The 18,078-nt window shown below is 46.9% G+C and overlaps 1 protein-coding gene across 1 annotated transcript; it reads left to right on the top strand.

The window, feature by feature from the left end:
* The first annotated feature begins 8,032 nt into the window (after positions 1 to 8,032).
* LOC115660457 (arylamine N-acetyltransferase, pineal gland isozyme NAT-10-like) lies at positions 8,033 to 15,465 on the top strand. Its single transcript, XM_030581916.1, is given in 2 exon segments — positions 8,033 to 11,534; positions 11,537 to 15,465. Coding segments are annotated over 2 exon segments (864 nt in total). The 5' UTR covers positions 8,033 to 11,317; the 3' UTR covers positions 12,184 to 15,465.
* Positions 15,466 to 18,078: the final 2,613 nt, after the last annotated feature.

Below are 18,078 nucleotides of genomic sequence, written 5' to 3' on the forward strand. Positions count from 1 at the left end.
CAGAGAGAAACAGTTTGGTTTTAAAAGGGAACCAGAGAGAATTTTTTTTTCTGCTCTCTCTGGCAGTTTGTGGCTTGCATGTTAAGCAAGAAGTCATTAAGGTGCTAATAAGAGTCTTTTGTCACACAATAGCACTCCCATTGAGAGTCCAGCACTATATAAATGCAAATAAAGTGATTTTTCAGGTTTACTTAACATTGAAGATTAGCTAAAGGCACTGTTGCTAGGCAGACTTCAGGAGGCAACAGAGAAAAGACGGTTACTCACCTTTGTAACTGTTGTTCTTCGAGATGTGTTGCTCATATCCATTCCAGTTAGGTGTACGCGCCGCGCGTGCACATTCGTCGGAAAACTTTTACCCTAGCCACTCAGTGGGCCGGCAGGTCGCCCCCTAGAGTGGCGCCACCATGGCGCTCCATATATACTCCTGCCGGCCCACCCGCTCCTCAGTTCCTTCTTGCCGGCTACTCCGACAGTGGGGAAGGAGGGCGGGTGCGGAATGGATATGAGCAACACATCTCGAAGAACAACAGTTACAAAGGTGAGTAACCGTCTTTTCTTCTTCGAGTGATTGCTCATATCCATTCCAGTTAGGTGAATCCCAAGCCTTACAAAGGCGGTGGGGTCGGAGTGAAATGTGGCAGAATAAAACTGCCGAGCCAGAGGCTACAGCCTCTCTTGACTGCTGAACCAGAGCATACTGCGAAGCAAAGGTAAGGACCGAGGACCAATGGAGCTTCGCGACAGGTCTCGTGGGTAGAAACACGAGCCAGCAAGGCGGCAGATGAAGCCTGAGCCCTGGTAGAATGCACGGTGATGTGGCTTGGTGAAATATGAGCCAAATCAGAACAAGTGGGGATGTCCGCCATCACCCAAGATGAGATCCTCTGAGAGGAAAACAAGCAAGCCCTCCCTTTGGCCCGCTACCGGGGCAGAGCTGGGGCACCTTAGGAAATGATTCTGTCAGCACAAGATAATGCGAGCACTCCACAGATGTCCAAGGAGTGCAAAGGTTATGCCCATTGCGTTGAGCTGTGGGTAACATGAAAGGCCAAAACACCTTAGGGAGGAAAGCCGGGTGCGGTCACAACTGCACCTTGTCTTTGTGGAACCTTCGTAAGAGCTCTGATCTCAGAGACCCGTCTGGCCAAGACTAGGTTGAGGCCCCAGGGCGGGGCTGGGCGGCGCACCCGAGGGTGCAAGCGCTCCAAGCCCTTGAGGGACCTCGAACCCATAGAGCGTGGGACACTGAACGTCCATCTTAGCCTGCTGGAAGGTAGGGATGGCTGCTGAGAATATCCTCAGCGATGATACCGCCAGATCCTGCCGCTGAAGGCCAGAGGCAGGCCAAATAGAGGGGATCGAGACCTCAGCAGGAGCAAGATCGAGCGTACTGCAGCTGTAAAGGAAACGCTTCCACCTGGCTCGGTACGTTGACCAGGTGGAAGGCTGCCTGTCACCCCGACTCAGGTACGCAGGAGCCACCGTGAGGCGAAGAGGCTGCAGGTCCGAGTGACGAAGCCTGTCATTGCCCTGAGTGATGAGGTCTGGGCTGACAGGCCGAGCAACGTGGTATGTCAGTGCTGCCTGGACCACTCTGGAGTGATCATGATGACGCACGCTCCGCCCCTGCGGAATTTGAGCAGGACGTAACGAACCAGTGGGAACAGCGGGAAGGCATAATGCAGTTGGCCGTTCCACGGTATCAGGAATGCGTCCAAGATCGATTCCGAGGAGAGACCTTGGAAGGAGCAGAACACCTGGCATTTCCTGCACTCGCGGTGAGCGAACAGGTCTGTGTGAGGAACCATTTCCACTTCCGGAAAGCGGGACGCCTCACATGGGGCAGAGTGATGACTCGTAAGACAGGAAAGACCTGCTGAGTCAAAGAGATAAGACGTTCCGAACGCCTGGGAGAAAGGACGTCGCCAGCTCCATCGAGCGGGCCATGCAAAAGACCCGGAAATGGATGGCCTCCTGACAAAAAAGGGGGGAGGACTATGTCCCCCCTGAATGCTTATGAAGCACCTGGCCATTGTGTTGGCTGTAAACACCGAGATACAACGGCCTCGCAGCTGCCGCTGGAACCCCTGGCATGCCAGGCGGACTACTCTGATTTTTGGGGCATTAATGAGGAATGCCAGCTCTCTAGAAGACCGAAGGCCTTAAGCTCGGAGGTGACCATGAGCACTCGAGCAGAGAGATGATGCGTCCGCCGTCAGGGGCAGTGAGGGCTGGGGCGGATGAAACCGCATCCTGTCCACACCAAGGAGGGGGTTAGCCACCACTCTAGGGAGCCTAAGGCGTTCGAGGGAACGGTGACTACCATGACCATTGGCTCCCTGTCCAAGCGGTACGCCGAGGTGGGCCAGACTTGGAGAGGACGGAGGCGGAGCTTGGCGTGTTTGGTTACAAACTTGCGGGCAACCATGGACCCAGGAGACTGAGACAAGAACGAGCTGAGGTCGTTGGGAAAGCCTTCAGACCTCAGATGATTGATGCCATCGCCTAAAACCGCAGTTGCGATAAGCAGGCTCCGGCTAGGTAGGAGACCAAGATAGCCCCTAGGAAGCCCAACCTCTGCGTGGGAACCAGAGTGGATTGCTCTATAGTAATCATCAGGCCTTGATCTGTGAATAAGACCGTGACGATGCCCACGGCTGAGTGGGTTGTGTGGCAGAGTCTCCTCGGATAAGCGAATCGTCCCAATACGGAAAAACGCATATCCGACATAGCTACGGTAGGCGGCGACTATGGCCGTAAACCGGGAGTATTCACCGCTGGCTATAAAGCGGAGGCATCTCCCATGCGGAGGGAAGATGGCATTGCAAAAGTACGCGTCCTTCCTATCCAGGGCGGCATAGTAGCCCCCCGGAGGCAAGGATGGAATAATGGTTCCCAGGGATACCATGCAGAACTTCAACCTTATCCCAAACCGGTTGAGTCCATGCAGGACCAGGAAGGTCTGACCTGTGGTCGAGTGGGGGACTAGGGCATAACGGGAGTAAAACCGCTAGCCCCTTTTGTCCGCTGAAGGGGGACAGGGCTGGAGCAATTTTAAGGTGGTACCTATGCTCCATCGTGCGCAGGACCCAGCGACCTAAAAGTAACTGGGGCCATGCCAGGAGAAAGCGGGATCAGGATCCCGTCCTGCGACTGGTACACCGCCCTCCGGTGAACCTTGGAAGGTCCGTCTTTGGTCCCAGTGGTAATTGCGAGGGACCTCGACTTTGGCTTTTTAGGGGGCCTGACGTTTGTCTGCGACCACCTTGGCCTTGCCGTTTTCCAGAGTTCTGCCTCTGGCTAGGCACAGAGTATGGCGGCTGGGGCCATAAAGGCCTGCGTTTGGTCGCAGGCGTATACATGCTGAGACGCATTAGGACCCTATTGTCCAGCAGGCTTCGCAGTCTGGGGCTGTCTCTGCCGCGAAGATGCCTTTACCAACAAAGGGTAAATCCTTTCCCCCGTCCTCCAAGACGGCAGCGAACTCTAGGTGGGAGGTTCGAGGGAGAAACTCCTCCACCCAGGTGCTATAAGTATCGCAGCTAAGCAAGGCTTGTTGCTTCGCACCCCAGAGGCGCAGGGCCCCTGCAGAATACACCTTGCATTCGCCAAGGCTCTTTCCGCTTCGGGGCTGGCGCCCGCTGGCCATGATATCAGGATCGTGGTCCTGAGCATAAAATCCGCGCATATGGGGTGACACGGATGCGTGTCCGGACGGCCATGGAGGTACTAAAAGAGGGCACGGGCCGAGTCCCTGACTCACTCGGACCTTGCCCAACTCGGCACCGGGGACCGGCATCGGGAGGCGTATCGGTACCTGGAACGAGATCCAGACCCGCAACCAGAACGGTGTCGGGAGGTCGACCGAGATCTCGAGGCTCGGAGAAGAGCTACAGGAGTCAAGGTACCTGCCCCGGTGCCAGATGTCGGAACGGTGCCGATAGCGGGTCGGCGAACGGGATACCGACCGGTGCAGTGAGTGTGACCCGTACCGAGGAAAACAGTACCGGGACTGCCAGTGGTGTCCGGTGTGCCGACAGGACTTGGCGCGTCTGCGGGACCGTGATCATAGACGGTGCCGCTCTGCTGTACTGACAGGGGACAGTCCCTTGAAGAGACTGTATTACCCGTACCGGCGGTGCCCGGGTCAGGCAGCACTGACTCCGTCATGGCACTGAGAGCCCTCGCCGTTGGTAACATCTCCGGCGCGCAGGGAACAGCAGGCTCAACCACAGTGCGTACTGGGGAGCTGTCAGGCACCGGATTCGACGGCCCTCGTGGGGCCGGGATCCATGGTACCGAGGTCATCAGAGCTTCGGTAGGTGCCGGTGCCGGGAGAACCGAGTTAGATAAGCCGTCTGGCTGGGGTGCCGTCCGCACTGAAGCAGCGGGAGTAATACGCTCAACCACGGCGCGTGCCGGGGAGCCGTCGGACACCGGATTCTACGGCCCTTGCGGGACCGGGATCGACGGTGCCGAAGCAGGTGTCGGTGCCGGGCGATCCGACTTAGACTAGCCCTCTGGCCGCGGTGCCGTGGGCACGGAAGCAGCCGGAGAAGTAGCTCGACCACGGCGCGCGCCGGGGAGCTGTCAGGCACCGGATACTATGGCCCTTGCGGGACCGGGATCGACGGTGCCGACGTCATCGGTGCCGCAGCAGGTGTCGGTGCCGGGCGATCCAACGTAGACGAGCTCTGGCTGCGGTGCCGTTGGCACGGAAGCAGCCGGAGCAATACGCTCAACCACGGCGCGTGCCGGGGAGCCGTCAGGCACCGGATTCTACGGCCCGTGTGGGACCGGGATCGACGGTGCCGACGCCATCGGTGCCGCAGCAGGTGTCGGTGCCGGGCGATCCGACGTAGACGAGCCCTCAGGCTGCGGTGCCGTTGGCACGGAAGCAGCCGGAGCAAACGCTCAACCACGGCGCGTGCCGGGGAGCCGTCAGGCACCGGATTCCACGGCCCTTGTGGGACCGGGATCGACGGTGACGACGTCATCGGTGCCGGAGCAGGCGTCGGCGCCGGGCGATCCGACTAGACGAGCTCTCTGGCTGCGGTGCCGCTGGCACGGAAGCAGCAGGAGCAATACGCTCAACCACGGCGCGTGCCGGGGAGCCGTCAGGCACCGGATTCTACGGCCCTTATGGGACCGGGATCGACGGTGACGACGTCATCGGTGCCGTAGTAGGTGTCAGCGCATGGCGATCCGACTAGACGAGCTCTCTGGCTGCGGTGCCGCTGGCACGGAAGCAGCAGGAGCAATACGCTCAACCACGGCGCGTGCCGGGGAGCCGTCAGGCACCGGATTCTACGGCCCTCGTGGGACCGGGATCGACGGTGCCGACGTCGTCGGCGCCGGGCGAGCCATCTTAGACGAGCTGTCTAGCTGTGGTGCAGCTGACACAGAAGCAGCAGGAGCAGTAAGCTCTACCACGGCGCGAGCCGGGGAGCTGCCAGGCACCGGATTCCCTGGTCCTGGGGGACTGGAATCGACGGAGCCGAAGTCATCGGTGCCTCTGCAGGCCGGATAACGCAACTGAGGCGAGCTCTCTGGCTGCGATGCAGGTGGCACGGAAGTAGCGGGAGCAGGGGGCTCAACCACGGCGCGTGCCGGGGAGCCGCCAGGCACCAGCAGGAATCGTAGACTCTCTCGACCTCGGAAGAAGGGAACGGTGCCGAGTCGACATCGGTGCCGGCGACGGTCGGTGCCGGGAGGCCTTGGTGGTACCGGCGGGGTCCGGTGCCGAGGAGGCGCTTCTGCCCGCCGCTTGAACATCGCTCCGCGCCCAAGGTGGAGGGGCAAGTGAAAGTCCCGCACCTTTTTGTTCTCGGCTTAAAAGCCTTGCAAATGGGGCACTTATCTGTCAAGTGTGATTCTTCAAACAGGAGTCATGTAGATCTCTCTTCGGCCGCGGCTTCTGGTAAGCCGGGCCCCTTTTGAAAATCTGGTGAGCCATGCATGGCTCCGGCACTGGGCTCATGGAAGGGCTACTTCCTGAACCCCGCTAACTAAACTAACCATGTTAGCAAAGGAAAAACGTATAACCATACAAATATACATATATAAAAGTGTTATAACTGCATAATTATATACGAGAAAACGAGTAGCTAGGGAAGTGGAGGTCAGCTAAGCCGCGCTCCACTGTTCCAACGACCGACACGGGCGGTAAGAAGGAACTGAGGAGCGGGTGGGCCGGCAGGAGTATATATGGAGCGCCATGGTGGCGCCACTCTAGGGGGCGACCTGCCGGCCCACTGAGTGGCTAGGGTAAAAGTTTTCCGACGAATGTGCACGCGCGGCGCGTACACCTAACTGGAATGGATATGAGCAATCACTCGAAGAAGAACCTGCAGTTCAGAAGATAAACACCGGAGGGCACCCCAACACAAGAAAACAGGAACCATGTCTACCAAGACAAAAATGGAGGCTGAAGAACAAATCAGAGAAGCTGAACACAGGCGACAGCTGGAAATAAAACAAAAAGAGATGGAGATGAAAGAAAGAGAAGAACAAATCAAAGAGGCAGCACACAAAAGAAAACTAGAAGAAGAAGAGGTGGCCTACCGGAGGAAACAAGCAGAAGAAGAGGCGGCCCACCGCCGAGAAATGGAAAAACAACAAAAAGAGAATGAAGAGAAGGAAAAACAGAGAAAACATGAACTGGACTTGGCAAAAGCTGGGCTGCATGTGCCAGCCAACCCTAACAACTCGGCGCCAATTATTGCTCCACAGCACAGGAAATTTCCCACCTACAAGGCAGGGGATGACACCGAGGCCTTCTTGGAAAATTTTGAAAGAGCCTGTCTTGGGTACAGCATCCCCGAAGACCAGTACATGGTAGAATTAAGGCCACAACTCAGTGGACCTTTAGCAGAGGTGGCAGCTGAAATGCCTAAGCAGCAAATGAATGATTACAAACTTTTTCAAACCAAGGCCAGATACAGAATGGTGATAACCCCAGATCATGCCCGTCGGCGCTTCAGAACCCAAAAGTGGAAACCAGAGGTGTCATTTCCCAAACACGCCTACTACATTGCAAAAAACTATGAGGCCTGGATAACAGGAAACAACGTTCAAACCTTGGAAGAACTGCACCTCCTCATACAAATGGAGCAGTTCTTGGATGGTGTTCCTGAAGACATCACACGGTACATACAAGATGGAAAACCCAAAGATCTCGCTGAGGCGGGGGAGATTGGAGCCAAATGGATGGAACTGGCAGAAAGCAAGAAAGCTACTGTCAAGGGGAACGATTACCCCATGGGGCACACAGACCATAAACCCTACAACTGAGGACAGCCAAAGACCCCACATACCACCCAAGTAAAGCCACAGACACCCTACCCTTCCACCTCACCAGTCTCCAGTAACTCACCTCGGCCCAGTGACCCATCAGATGGAAGATGCTTTAAGTGTAATGAACTGGGACATATCAAGGCCAACTGTCCAAAGAACACCATGCGAGTGCAATTCATTACACCACCATCACCCCAAAGATCCCCAGGCCCGGATGCCTCTCAAATACCCTTGGAGCGAAGGGAAAATTTGAGAGTGGGCGGAAAGAAGGTTAGTGCGTGGAGAGACACGGGGGCACAAGTGTCAGCTATCCACCAATCCTTCGTTGACCCCAAATTCATCAACCCAAAGGCCAAAGTGACAATTTACCCCTTCATGTCACAAGCTGTAGACTTGCCTACAGCTCAACTGCCTGTCCAGTACAAAGGCTGGTCAGGAATGTGGACTTTTGCAGTCTATGACAATTATCCTATCCCCATGCTACTGGGGGAAGACTTGGCCAACCAGGTGAGGCAGGCCAAGAGAGTGGGAATGGTTACCCGTAGCCAAACCAGGCAAGCTTCCAGACCCATTCCTGTTCCTGAGCCATCCACAGAGGCCCCGTCTGTGTTACCAGAGACCCAGACAGAGGTAGTGGACCCGGATTCCATGCCTACCACTGAAACAGCCACAGCATCTCCAGTCCCAGGCCCGGAACTGGAACAGCAACCCTAAGGTTATGACAAGTGCAATGAAAGTTTTAAAAACATTCCAAAAAAAAGAACTTCTGTTAGTGAAGAATGGTTCTGTGTACTTGGTCCTTTGAAAATTGACCCTGCACCACCTGGACAATATACTCAGTTTACTAAGAAGAAAGAGAAGACTGGCTTTCCTAATTCCCGTGGTTATTGTTTGCTGTTCAAGAGAAAATACATCATCCAGCTATAGAGGAATGTCTATGGAATTTTTTTGAGGGGAGAGGACTGAAAATCTAGTTCATTCTGGTTTTAACTAGTGGGAAAAAAAACAAAACAAATCTCTTAAAAGGAAGATACAAAGTTTAATTAGCTCATGGATCAATGAAATCCAAATATGTGCACTCATTTCATGGACTCTGCCCTCTCTTGGATTTTAAGATCTAATACTGAACAGCCCTGAGGCAGATGTGTATTAGTTAGAAAAAGAAGCTTGTAGAGGGGAAGACTTGCAATCCGTGGCTGTTCCTGATTTACTGATCCAAAAAGAAACAAACAAAAACCCCAAACGGGTGCAAAACCTGATACAATTGTTGCTGGGTCATTTTCCCAGGTAAGCTCCTTTTTAAAACCAAATTCTTTGTGTACACTTAAGGTCCTGGAGAAACATGCAATCCAAACGTACATAGGACTAAGGTTTGTAAAAAATGGTGCATGAAAAATGGTGCAGAAATGGAAACAAAACACAGCCATGTTGGTTTAATGCCATCTCTCAAAAGTGGCAAAACAATAATAGAAATATGTATTGGCTTTTTCTCTCTTATTTTTAGCACCATACCTATTCATCTAAACTTGTTCCAGATTCTACAGCCTGTTCCCAGAAATTATTAATTCTTTTGTTATTTTTAAATTTTGCATACGCAGTAGATTCTTAATAAAGGAAGCAAAGACAAATAAACTAGCCAATAATAGAGTTCATATGAAAAGGGGTAAGAATTCACGACAATCTTTTAAAAATAACTTAAAAAAAATGAAGTTATCAGACTTTGCTTTCCTTACTGCAAAATGGTCCATTTTCTGGGAACAATGGGTTAATAATAGTTAGATGCATGGTGGATCATTTGCAAATGGATTTACTGTGATAGTGTGTACAGTCATGGTAACTGAATGTGCAAAGATAGTGCATCAATGCCCACACATTTTTGCATGTGCATCGGCATTCCTAGACTTCTGACAGGCCTCAAAATTTCTTTTGTTGATTATTTTCTCTGTATAATTGTGGTCAACAGAGCTGTGAAATCATCTCTCAAATATTCTGGTTTTTATCCAAAACTTTCTACTAGCTCCACACTCAAAATAACTGTAGTCTGCTCCTCCTAAGAGTTTATGCAGTTCAGTTACAGCATGGAGCTGCAGAGAGGTTTTACATTACCCAGAGGGCCTACTTTATATTGGTGTGACCTATTTTCACTATTTAATGATCAGAAATTGATTGAGTAGGATAGTTACATCTCCACTGGACAGTCAAAGGTGTCCCTACTGCAGAAATCAGAACATATGTTGTAAACCATTCCAACTCTAGTAGGTTCTGAGAGTTTTCACAGCAGCTGCTCTCGCGATCCTTTTCTTGGCCATTTTCTGGTGTTACTTAAACGTACCTGAACACTAAACTCCTTTCAGCCGAGGTTGATTGCATCACATTGCTAATGCTGGGACTCTCTACTAACTTTGGCCAGCACGTGTTGCCTATACCACGCATAGCATGAATCTGTCACTGAAAACCATTTTATGATTCATCCTGAGAAATTTCATCTGGCAGTAAACACTCAGCAGCTCCCTGATGAGTTTATCTCAATGCAGTAGATTGATTCCTTGAGTTGACAGAATGGTACTAACAGTCAAAACATCAGCTTACCATAGAGCTCTCATTGTGTACACAGAAATATTTCAAGGGAAGTTTACAAGTTGTCAAGAAATTAAACCTTTGAAGCAACACGAAGTGCTCGGAATGGTTTGTGTTCCTAGCAAGGGGACAGGCGGTAAGAAAACCTTCAAAGCATTTTGTGCACAGGTCCCACTTTCAAACGGAGCAACATACAGACACTTGCTGTCTCTCCCCCTTGGAATGTTGGGACTGCAGCAAGCCATTGAGAAGAGTCAGAACATTCCAATGCATGACTTCTCAGTTGCACAGCAAGGCAGGAAAACAAGATGAATAATTCCTATGCAGAAATGCTGACAGTGAGCAGTTATTTGGGCTGTTCAAACTTGCTTGCTTGGTATAGGCTGAATCTTGCTCCCTTTTCATATGCACAAAAGACTCAAGAAGACATAATGGAACTGGTCCAGATCTTTTGTATGCCAGCTGGGGGTGCTTAGTAGGATTGAGAAAGCCTGGTTCAAAGGGACAGATATGGACCAGTTCTCCCCAGCGGAGGATTTTTCTGGTGTAGGAGAATCCTTGGGTGCCATAAAACCAGGTAATGGGTTCCTATACCACCTCTTGCTGCTGTTATCACAGAGGTTGTGTGGTGAGCTTTTCCAGTTTGGGGAAAGAACATGACTGCACTGTGCTGTGCTCCAGCAATTCCTGGCTAGTGGATAGCTAGGCTTATCTCACTGCAGCTGTCTGATACTGGAATGCTAACAGCCCACTACCCCCTTCATCTGCACCTACGTGAGAGAGAGCACGGCTGAGAACAGAGGCTATGGTCTTTGTCTTTCTGGGAGTTTACCTGCCTCTTCTGAGAATCCTAATTCCAACACCAAAGTGTCACGACTGTATCAAACTAGATGGGATTAGATCATTTTACAGATGAAGAAACTGAGGCATACAGAAAATGAGTGGATTACTTATGATCTCAAACATAGACTCAAGAACAGAACCAAGGACTCCTGACTCCTAAGTGCCTGCTCTAACCACTAGATAACACTGCTTCCTTCATCATTTCTTCAGATGATAATATGGACATGAGAACTGTCTTATTAAAAAACCAGTTAATGTTTCTTAATTGTGTTCTATTTTGACTGAGTCCTGGTATCACACTGACCTAACGTAGATACCAAAAATCTTCCTTACATATGCCTGTGCACACAAGGGGGTAATTGCTCTATTGTGTCCACCCTTGTCAAGAGATGGCTCTGGACCAAAACTCAGATCCCAATATCCATGCCCTATCATTACTCCTGCCTTTCTCTACTACAAGAATCGGTTTTCTTTTCAATACTACTCTGTTGGGGTTCAGTAGATCCTAGCATCTGTACTAGCCGAACTCAACAAGAAATCCCTTCATATCATCATAAATAATGAACTTTTTGTTAATATTACTTCCTTTACAGGCAATATGTACATCGAAAAATATTTAGCAAGAATTGGATACAAAGGCTCCCATGAAAAACATGATTTGGAAACCTTAACTGCAATCTTCCAGCACCACATCCGAGCTGTTCCATTTGAAAATCTCAGCATCCTTTGTGGGGAAATCATTACCTTGGATTTAGACCAGGTTTACAACAAAATTGTAAGGAAGAAGCATGGTGGATGGTGGATGGAACACAACCAACTTGGGTGCTGAAAACACTGGGATATGACACCACTCTTTTAGGAGCATATATATACAACCTGCACCAAAACACATATGCTTCCCACATGACCCACCTTCTGCTAAAAGTGGATATTGATGATAGAACCTATATCCTGGATGGAGGCTTTGGTGTATCCTATCAAATTTGGCAACCAATGGAACTTATTTCTGGGAAAGACCAGCCTCAGACTCCTGGCATCTTTCGCTTCACAGAAAACAATGGGACTTGGTACTTTGAGAAAACAAGAAGGAAACAATACGTTCCCAACCAAAGCTTCTCTAATTCTGATCTTCTGGAAAGGAGTGAGTGCAGGAAAATTTACTTGTTCAGTCTTGAGCCACGAACAATCAGAGATTTCCAGTTCCTATGTACATATCTTCAGACATCTCCAGATTCCCTGTTTACAAAGAAGTCAATCTGCAGCCTCCAGACCACTGATGGGTTTCAAGCTTTAATTGGGTGGACACTCATTGAGACAACTTACAACTACAAGGACAACACAGATCTGGTAGAATTCACTAATCTTAAAGATGAAGAGGTGGAGAAGACACTGAAAGATAAATTCAGCATCACATTAGAGAGAAAATTTGTCCCAATTAACCTCAAAGGATTGTACGTGATTTAGTGTAGTGCATAAAACATACAATAATTCTATGCAATTGCAGCATCTTTCACAGTCTGTTTAATATGACATTCAATAAATGACCTAAAATCTGTTAATACCAGGTTAAAATGAGAACTCAAGTTCAGAAAAAAAGGCACTTCAGAGTCCATGTTGATTAGTTACCACTGAGAGAATGAATGGAGCCCCCACACACTTTTGTGGGCACAAATTTAGAGACTGGTTTGAGGCTGGATGAAGATCTGAGAGCACATGTGGTCCAGGGAGGAAAAGTTTTCTAGTGGCGTAAGAACACAACTGGGCGAGGAGTACTGGAGTTTTTCTGCTACTGACATATATATGCTCTGTGACCATTAGGGAAATCACACTGGCTGAAATTTCCAAACTTGGCTGCTTAAATTTAGACACCTGAAGATCAGACCACTTATTTAGGTCTGAACTGTGGATTTAGAAGTACCAAGCACTCAACACCATTTCCCCATCTGTAAAATGGGGATAATATACTTCCCACCTCCAGGGTGTGTTAGGAGGAATAATTCATTCATGTATGTAGGGGACTTTAAGGTCCCCAGACTTACAAGTGCAAAGTATTATCCAATTTCTCTCTGTGATTACTACAACAAACCACACACGTTAATTATGTTTAGTATGTCCACATTTTTCTTAGGATGCTTTTGTAGTGGTACTAATTCACATCCTGTCTAAAGGATAAATTGTAATATGGTGCCCAAACTTGTTTCTCTATTGTGCCCACTTCCATTCCACATGGCCACAAATTGAAATTCCTTAATGACAGATACAACTGGGAATGTTATCAAGGTGACGAGCATAAAAAGCATCCAACTGAATCAAGTCTATTTAAAGAAACTCCTTGTCTAACTAACGAGTCCCCTCTTCTAATATCTGTGGTTTTGCAATTGCAGTTTCCTATTCTAAAAATGTTTCTCTCTGTCATGATGCTATGTGAAAGACTCATAAAAACAGAGAAACTGACTGTGCAGGGGAAACAGTGTCAAAACAAAGTTAACAGAGTAGACCACTTAGAAAAATAATTCTCTAGTCGTTTTTCCTGATGATAATCTTACATGTTGCTTTTAACTATAGCAGGCTAAAGAAGAGAATCAAGACATTTTCTTTTCAGTGGATAGCTTCCTTGTTCTAACATGATTTATGCAAAACTCTCATGAAATACAAAAATATATTAAAAATCAATGAAAACAACAGTCTTTATAAGTATCAATTGTAATTAAGTTTTTATTCACCAAATATCAGATAAGTACTAAGTGTTTCAAATAAAACTCACCACTTTCTCTTTAGCTGGGAGGAATTTTCATCTGGTGCTCACAATCCATAGTACAGAAACCCTTCTCTTCTACGTAGCCTCCTTTATGCTGATAATGGCTCCTTTTCTGGTTGGCTTTAATGTAGCCTTTGACATCCTGGTTATTCCATCCTCCTGTGTCACCTCCATAGGCACCTCTGCTTCTGCTGCCACCTAACTGCTCCTGCTGTCTACTAAGGGCCTATTCCCTGTAGAGCTCCATATGGGTCAGTCCTCACCCCACCCACCCTCTGCACGATCATTTATAACAACTCTCCCACAGAGATTTTTGCCCCAGACTTGACAATTATTACCAGGTCCTGGCTTTACAGTGTCAGGTCAAATGGAGCTCTGCTGATTTACACCTGCTAAAGATCAGTTTTTCAGCCTGGCAAATTCTCTTAGAGTTGATAAATATAGTAGTTGTTTAGCTGTGAACACTATACCCCAAACCTCTTGAAAGACAGATAACTAGGCCTAAGAATGGTATTAAATAGAAGAGTCACCAAACCACAGCCTCATACCATTAGGGACGCCTTGTGATAGGTGCCTTCCCACAGGGAAAGGGAAAGGAATGATTAATTCCTAAAAGGATCTGGCAGGAGGCATAGGAGAGATTTATACTCCTGTTATGCGGATAAACACGGGATCTTATGTCTACAGGGCAATTCAGCTGACACCTTTCCCCCGTGATACATTTTAAAGTTAAAGTGGACCATCTCTCTTTCAGGCTAGTTTAATGAGACTCCAAACTATTGTGCAGCGTTTTAGCTGCAGCCTGTTGCAAGTCACATGGCACCAACACTGCTAAAACCATATCCCAGCACGTTCAAAATGTATCTGGAATTAGGCAAGCACGGTATCTTGATTTACAGGAAGACAAGACAACTTTGCTTTCAGGCTGAGATCTGAATAATTGTAAAATTAATGGGAGCTGGGTGTTCAAAACCCATAGATGGCTCTGAATAATCTCAATCTAACTGCCCATTACATATGCCCAAAGCCCAAAGGAAAATACCATCCATTAACAATTGTATGTGGAGTGTCTTTCAGAAAAGAACTGTGAGTAACAGGAGAAAACCAGTTCAAGCTTCATTTCACCACTGGAAAAAGCAATTAAAAAAACAACAAGGAACAAAGTTTAATCAGCTCTTGGATCAGTGGAGGTAAGATACAGGACGAGCACTCACTTCAGCTAGACTCTGCCGCTATGGCTTTTAAGGTCCAGCATCAATTAGATCAAAAGAGACAAGATAGGAAGAAGGGAAGAGAAGGGAAGTTGTGCAGTCCTCATCTATTCCCAGCATTGGCAACTATAGCAGTGGTAAAAATTTCAACCCAACTGGCACCACAGAGAGGAAAGAGAGAACTAGCTCAATTGTTGCATTATTATTTCAGACAAATCATTTAATCATTTTTGAGAGATTTTCTCTTGCACACTTCATTTCATCAAACTGCACAGGCAACAGCTAGCAAACATAAAAGGAAACCACCAAGTTTTAATGCCTCTTCTGGAGGGGAAAAACAGAAAAAGATAAAAACACAGGTTGGCTTGTTTTCTATTATACTATTGGATCCCGAGAAGTACAATTTAATTATTTACAGCATGCTAGATAAGCTGTTAATCCATTCTCAATGATGCTGAATGCATTGACTGACTAGCTCATCCAAACAGAGGGTGAATAAAAACAAAATTGTTTCCTGCCTCAGTTTCTTTGTTAACACTAAGCAGCAAAAGAAACCGATGACTTGCCAACTAATTTTGTAGTTTTCCTGAATTCCTTCTCTGGTTCCTCTCAGCCAGTGTACCTCAAATAGGACACTTCAGGAAGAGTGATGATTGCTAATGATATATGCTTTCCTCGTGCAATGCAGTATTAGACAGATGATGAATCTGGACCTAAAAGCAGCAAAGAATCCTGTGGCACCTTATAGACTAAGAGACGTTTTGGAGTATGAGCTTTCGTGGGTGAATACCCACTTCGTTGGATGCATGTCATTCACCCATGAAAGCTCATGCTCCAAAACGTCTGTTAGTCTATAAGGTGCCACAGGATTCTTTGCTGCTTTTACAGATCCAGACTAACACGGCTACCCCTCTGATACTGGACCTAAGAGATCACTCTCAAAGAGGACAGGACAAATAGTTCTAGATGTCTGAAGACAAAGTTTAAACTATTCTGACTGCTATGAACTCTCAGTGAGCGCATGAATGCCAGCTGCTGTAGACTGCAACCATCACCCCGGGTCTCATTCTTGGTCAGAGTTGTGCCAAATCCACACATTATTCATTTCACACCACAAACAATTCTGCTGTTTTATGCACCTCCCTCCTTCAAACTTTGCTTTATTTGCAAGCTTGAGAAAACAGCTACTTCCAAACTAAAAATGCTCATTCTAAAATCCAAATTACATCTTCAATCGAAAAGGGGTCCTCTTTGATTGAGAAATAGGCCCATTTATGCTTTAAAAATCACAGCTTAACAAAACTGTCCACAACAATGGGTCTATTTTTGAGTTTGTAATAAAGGCAAGAATGCTTGGTTAAATGTAGATTTGCATCATGAGCATTTTGTGTCTAAACTTAAGCCTCCATAGTGGTCTAGTTATAGTAAGGAATGATGTATAGAGAAATTCTGTAACACACCTAGATGACTTGGGAGCCTAGGATCAGATTTTTAAAGATATCTAGGCACTTAAAGATGCAGATAGGCACCAGAGAGACACCTTCTGGGATTTTCACAAGAATCTAGGCACTTTTGCAACTTCTACTAGGCACTTAGATTTTGCTGATTCTACAATACACTTGATGCTCCAAGATAGCTGAGTGAATAAGTAGGTTGCCCTAATCTCAGCAGCTGCTTTTAAAGTTGCATTTGAAGAGTTCAGCTAGCCATCATCAAAAGCTGTTCAATCAAACTTCTGGCCAGTAGGGCACCAACCTTTAAGGATTATACACTGCTAATAATTGTAGTGGGGTTACGCATTTTCTTATAACCCTCCAGTAACAGAACGTAAGTTTTCTGTGAAGCTGTTGAAATTCATGTCACTTCACCTTCAAAACCTTCCACACAAACACATGCAATGCAGCGTACACTCCAGGACTGAGATATCTGACTACAGAGCTGTTTTTTTTCTCCCAATCACAGGCAGCTATTTTGCCTTGGAATGGAGGACACAGATGTCCTCTCTGCATACATTCTCTGTGCAGAGAAGCCTCTGTGTAAAGATTAATGCTCTTTTTGTTATATGCATGCCTCAAATAATTATTCAATCAAAGGAACTATTAGAAAAGATTATGTGAAAGCAACAGAACGTCATCAGTTCAAGAATCCTGAAGCCCAAGCAAAATTTTAGTGACATCTAGTGGTCACTAGTGTCTCACTAGAATATAGTTTCCCCAAAATACCTAGCAATATTATTCAGAAATCCTGTCATCGCCAAAGAAATTTATTCATATAACAGGGTAGTCATTTCCTAGTAATAAGCAAGAAAGAATAATGGGATATATTATGAGTTTTTCTTGTGATGAGCAACAATAAATCAATTTGTAGTTCAGGTCACATTTGGGAAGAAAAATGTCTTGCGATCATTAACTTTTGTTCAATTGATGATTATATATAGTCAAGTTTTAAGTAATTGAACCAGTAGCATTTAATTAGCTCTGAAAACCTATATGAGATCATGAATCATAGACCTTCCACCTTTATGAAGCTCCCTTACTAGGTTAAAAGTGTATTTCTCTTTCCACGTGTGATCCATCTTGAATATCTAATGAGGTGCTTTTGATATATGGATTATAGTCCATATATCATACATGCAAACTACTGTAGATGTACGGCCTCTTACTTTATATAATTGAGTTTCGTGTCTTGCTTCACTGAGCTGTTCCAAAAAGAAAAGAAAAGAAAAGAAAAAACGACTCGTGTCTGTGATGGAACGGCCACTACTTGCTTCAATTTAGCTAACTCCTTGAAATCCCTCCTTTCTCAAGACAGCCAGCATCCTGGACAACTAGCCAGGGAAATAAAATAACAGAGCATATTTCTTGCTGAAGGGTAGGATACAGAAAACTGCTATAATTTTAGATCTGACACATGCTGACAACAAATTTCAACATGCCCAGAGCACCAATTGATGGAAGGCCAGTACTGCCTCTTTGTGCAACAATGCTTCCAACTGCTTCATTACTTTCTAACTAAAAAAGGCATTTCAACTCAACTAATATTTTGGGGCATGTCCTTAAGGCCTAGTTTTTTAAAGGTATTGAGGTTTTGCTGTGCTCAGAGTTGAAATGCTTAATTGATTTAGGATCCTAAATTTCATTCTCAAAAGGAATGTAGGCATTTACGAGCCTAAATCCCATTGACTGTCAACCTCTAAAGCCCTTTTGAAAATTAGATTTAGGGTCCTAAATCAGTTGGTATTGCAATGTTGTGTGCATTAATGTCTAAATACATTTAAAAATCTGGGCCTAAATCTAAACACTATCAAACAATACACTAAACATCTCACAGGCTATGTTAAGTCTCCGGGTTTATATTACATTACCTGAACCACAATAATCAGACACAAAA

Source organism: Gopherus evgoodei, chromosome 12 (assembly GCF_007399415.2).
Source record: "Gopherus evgoodei ecotype Sinaloan lineage chromosome 12, rGopEvg1_v1.p, whole genome shotgun sequence".
Taxonomy (NCBI): domain Eukaryota; kingdom Metazoa; phylum Chordata; order Testudines; family Testudinidae; genus Gopherus; species Gopherus evgoodei.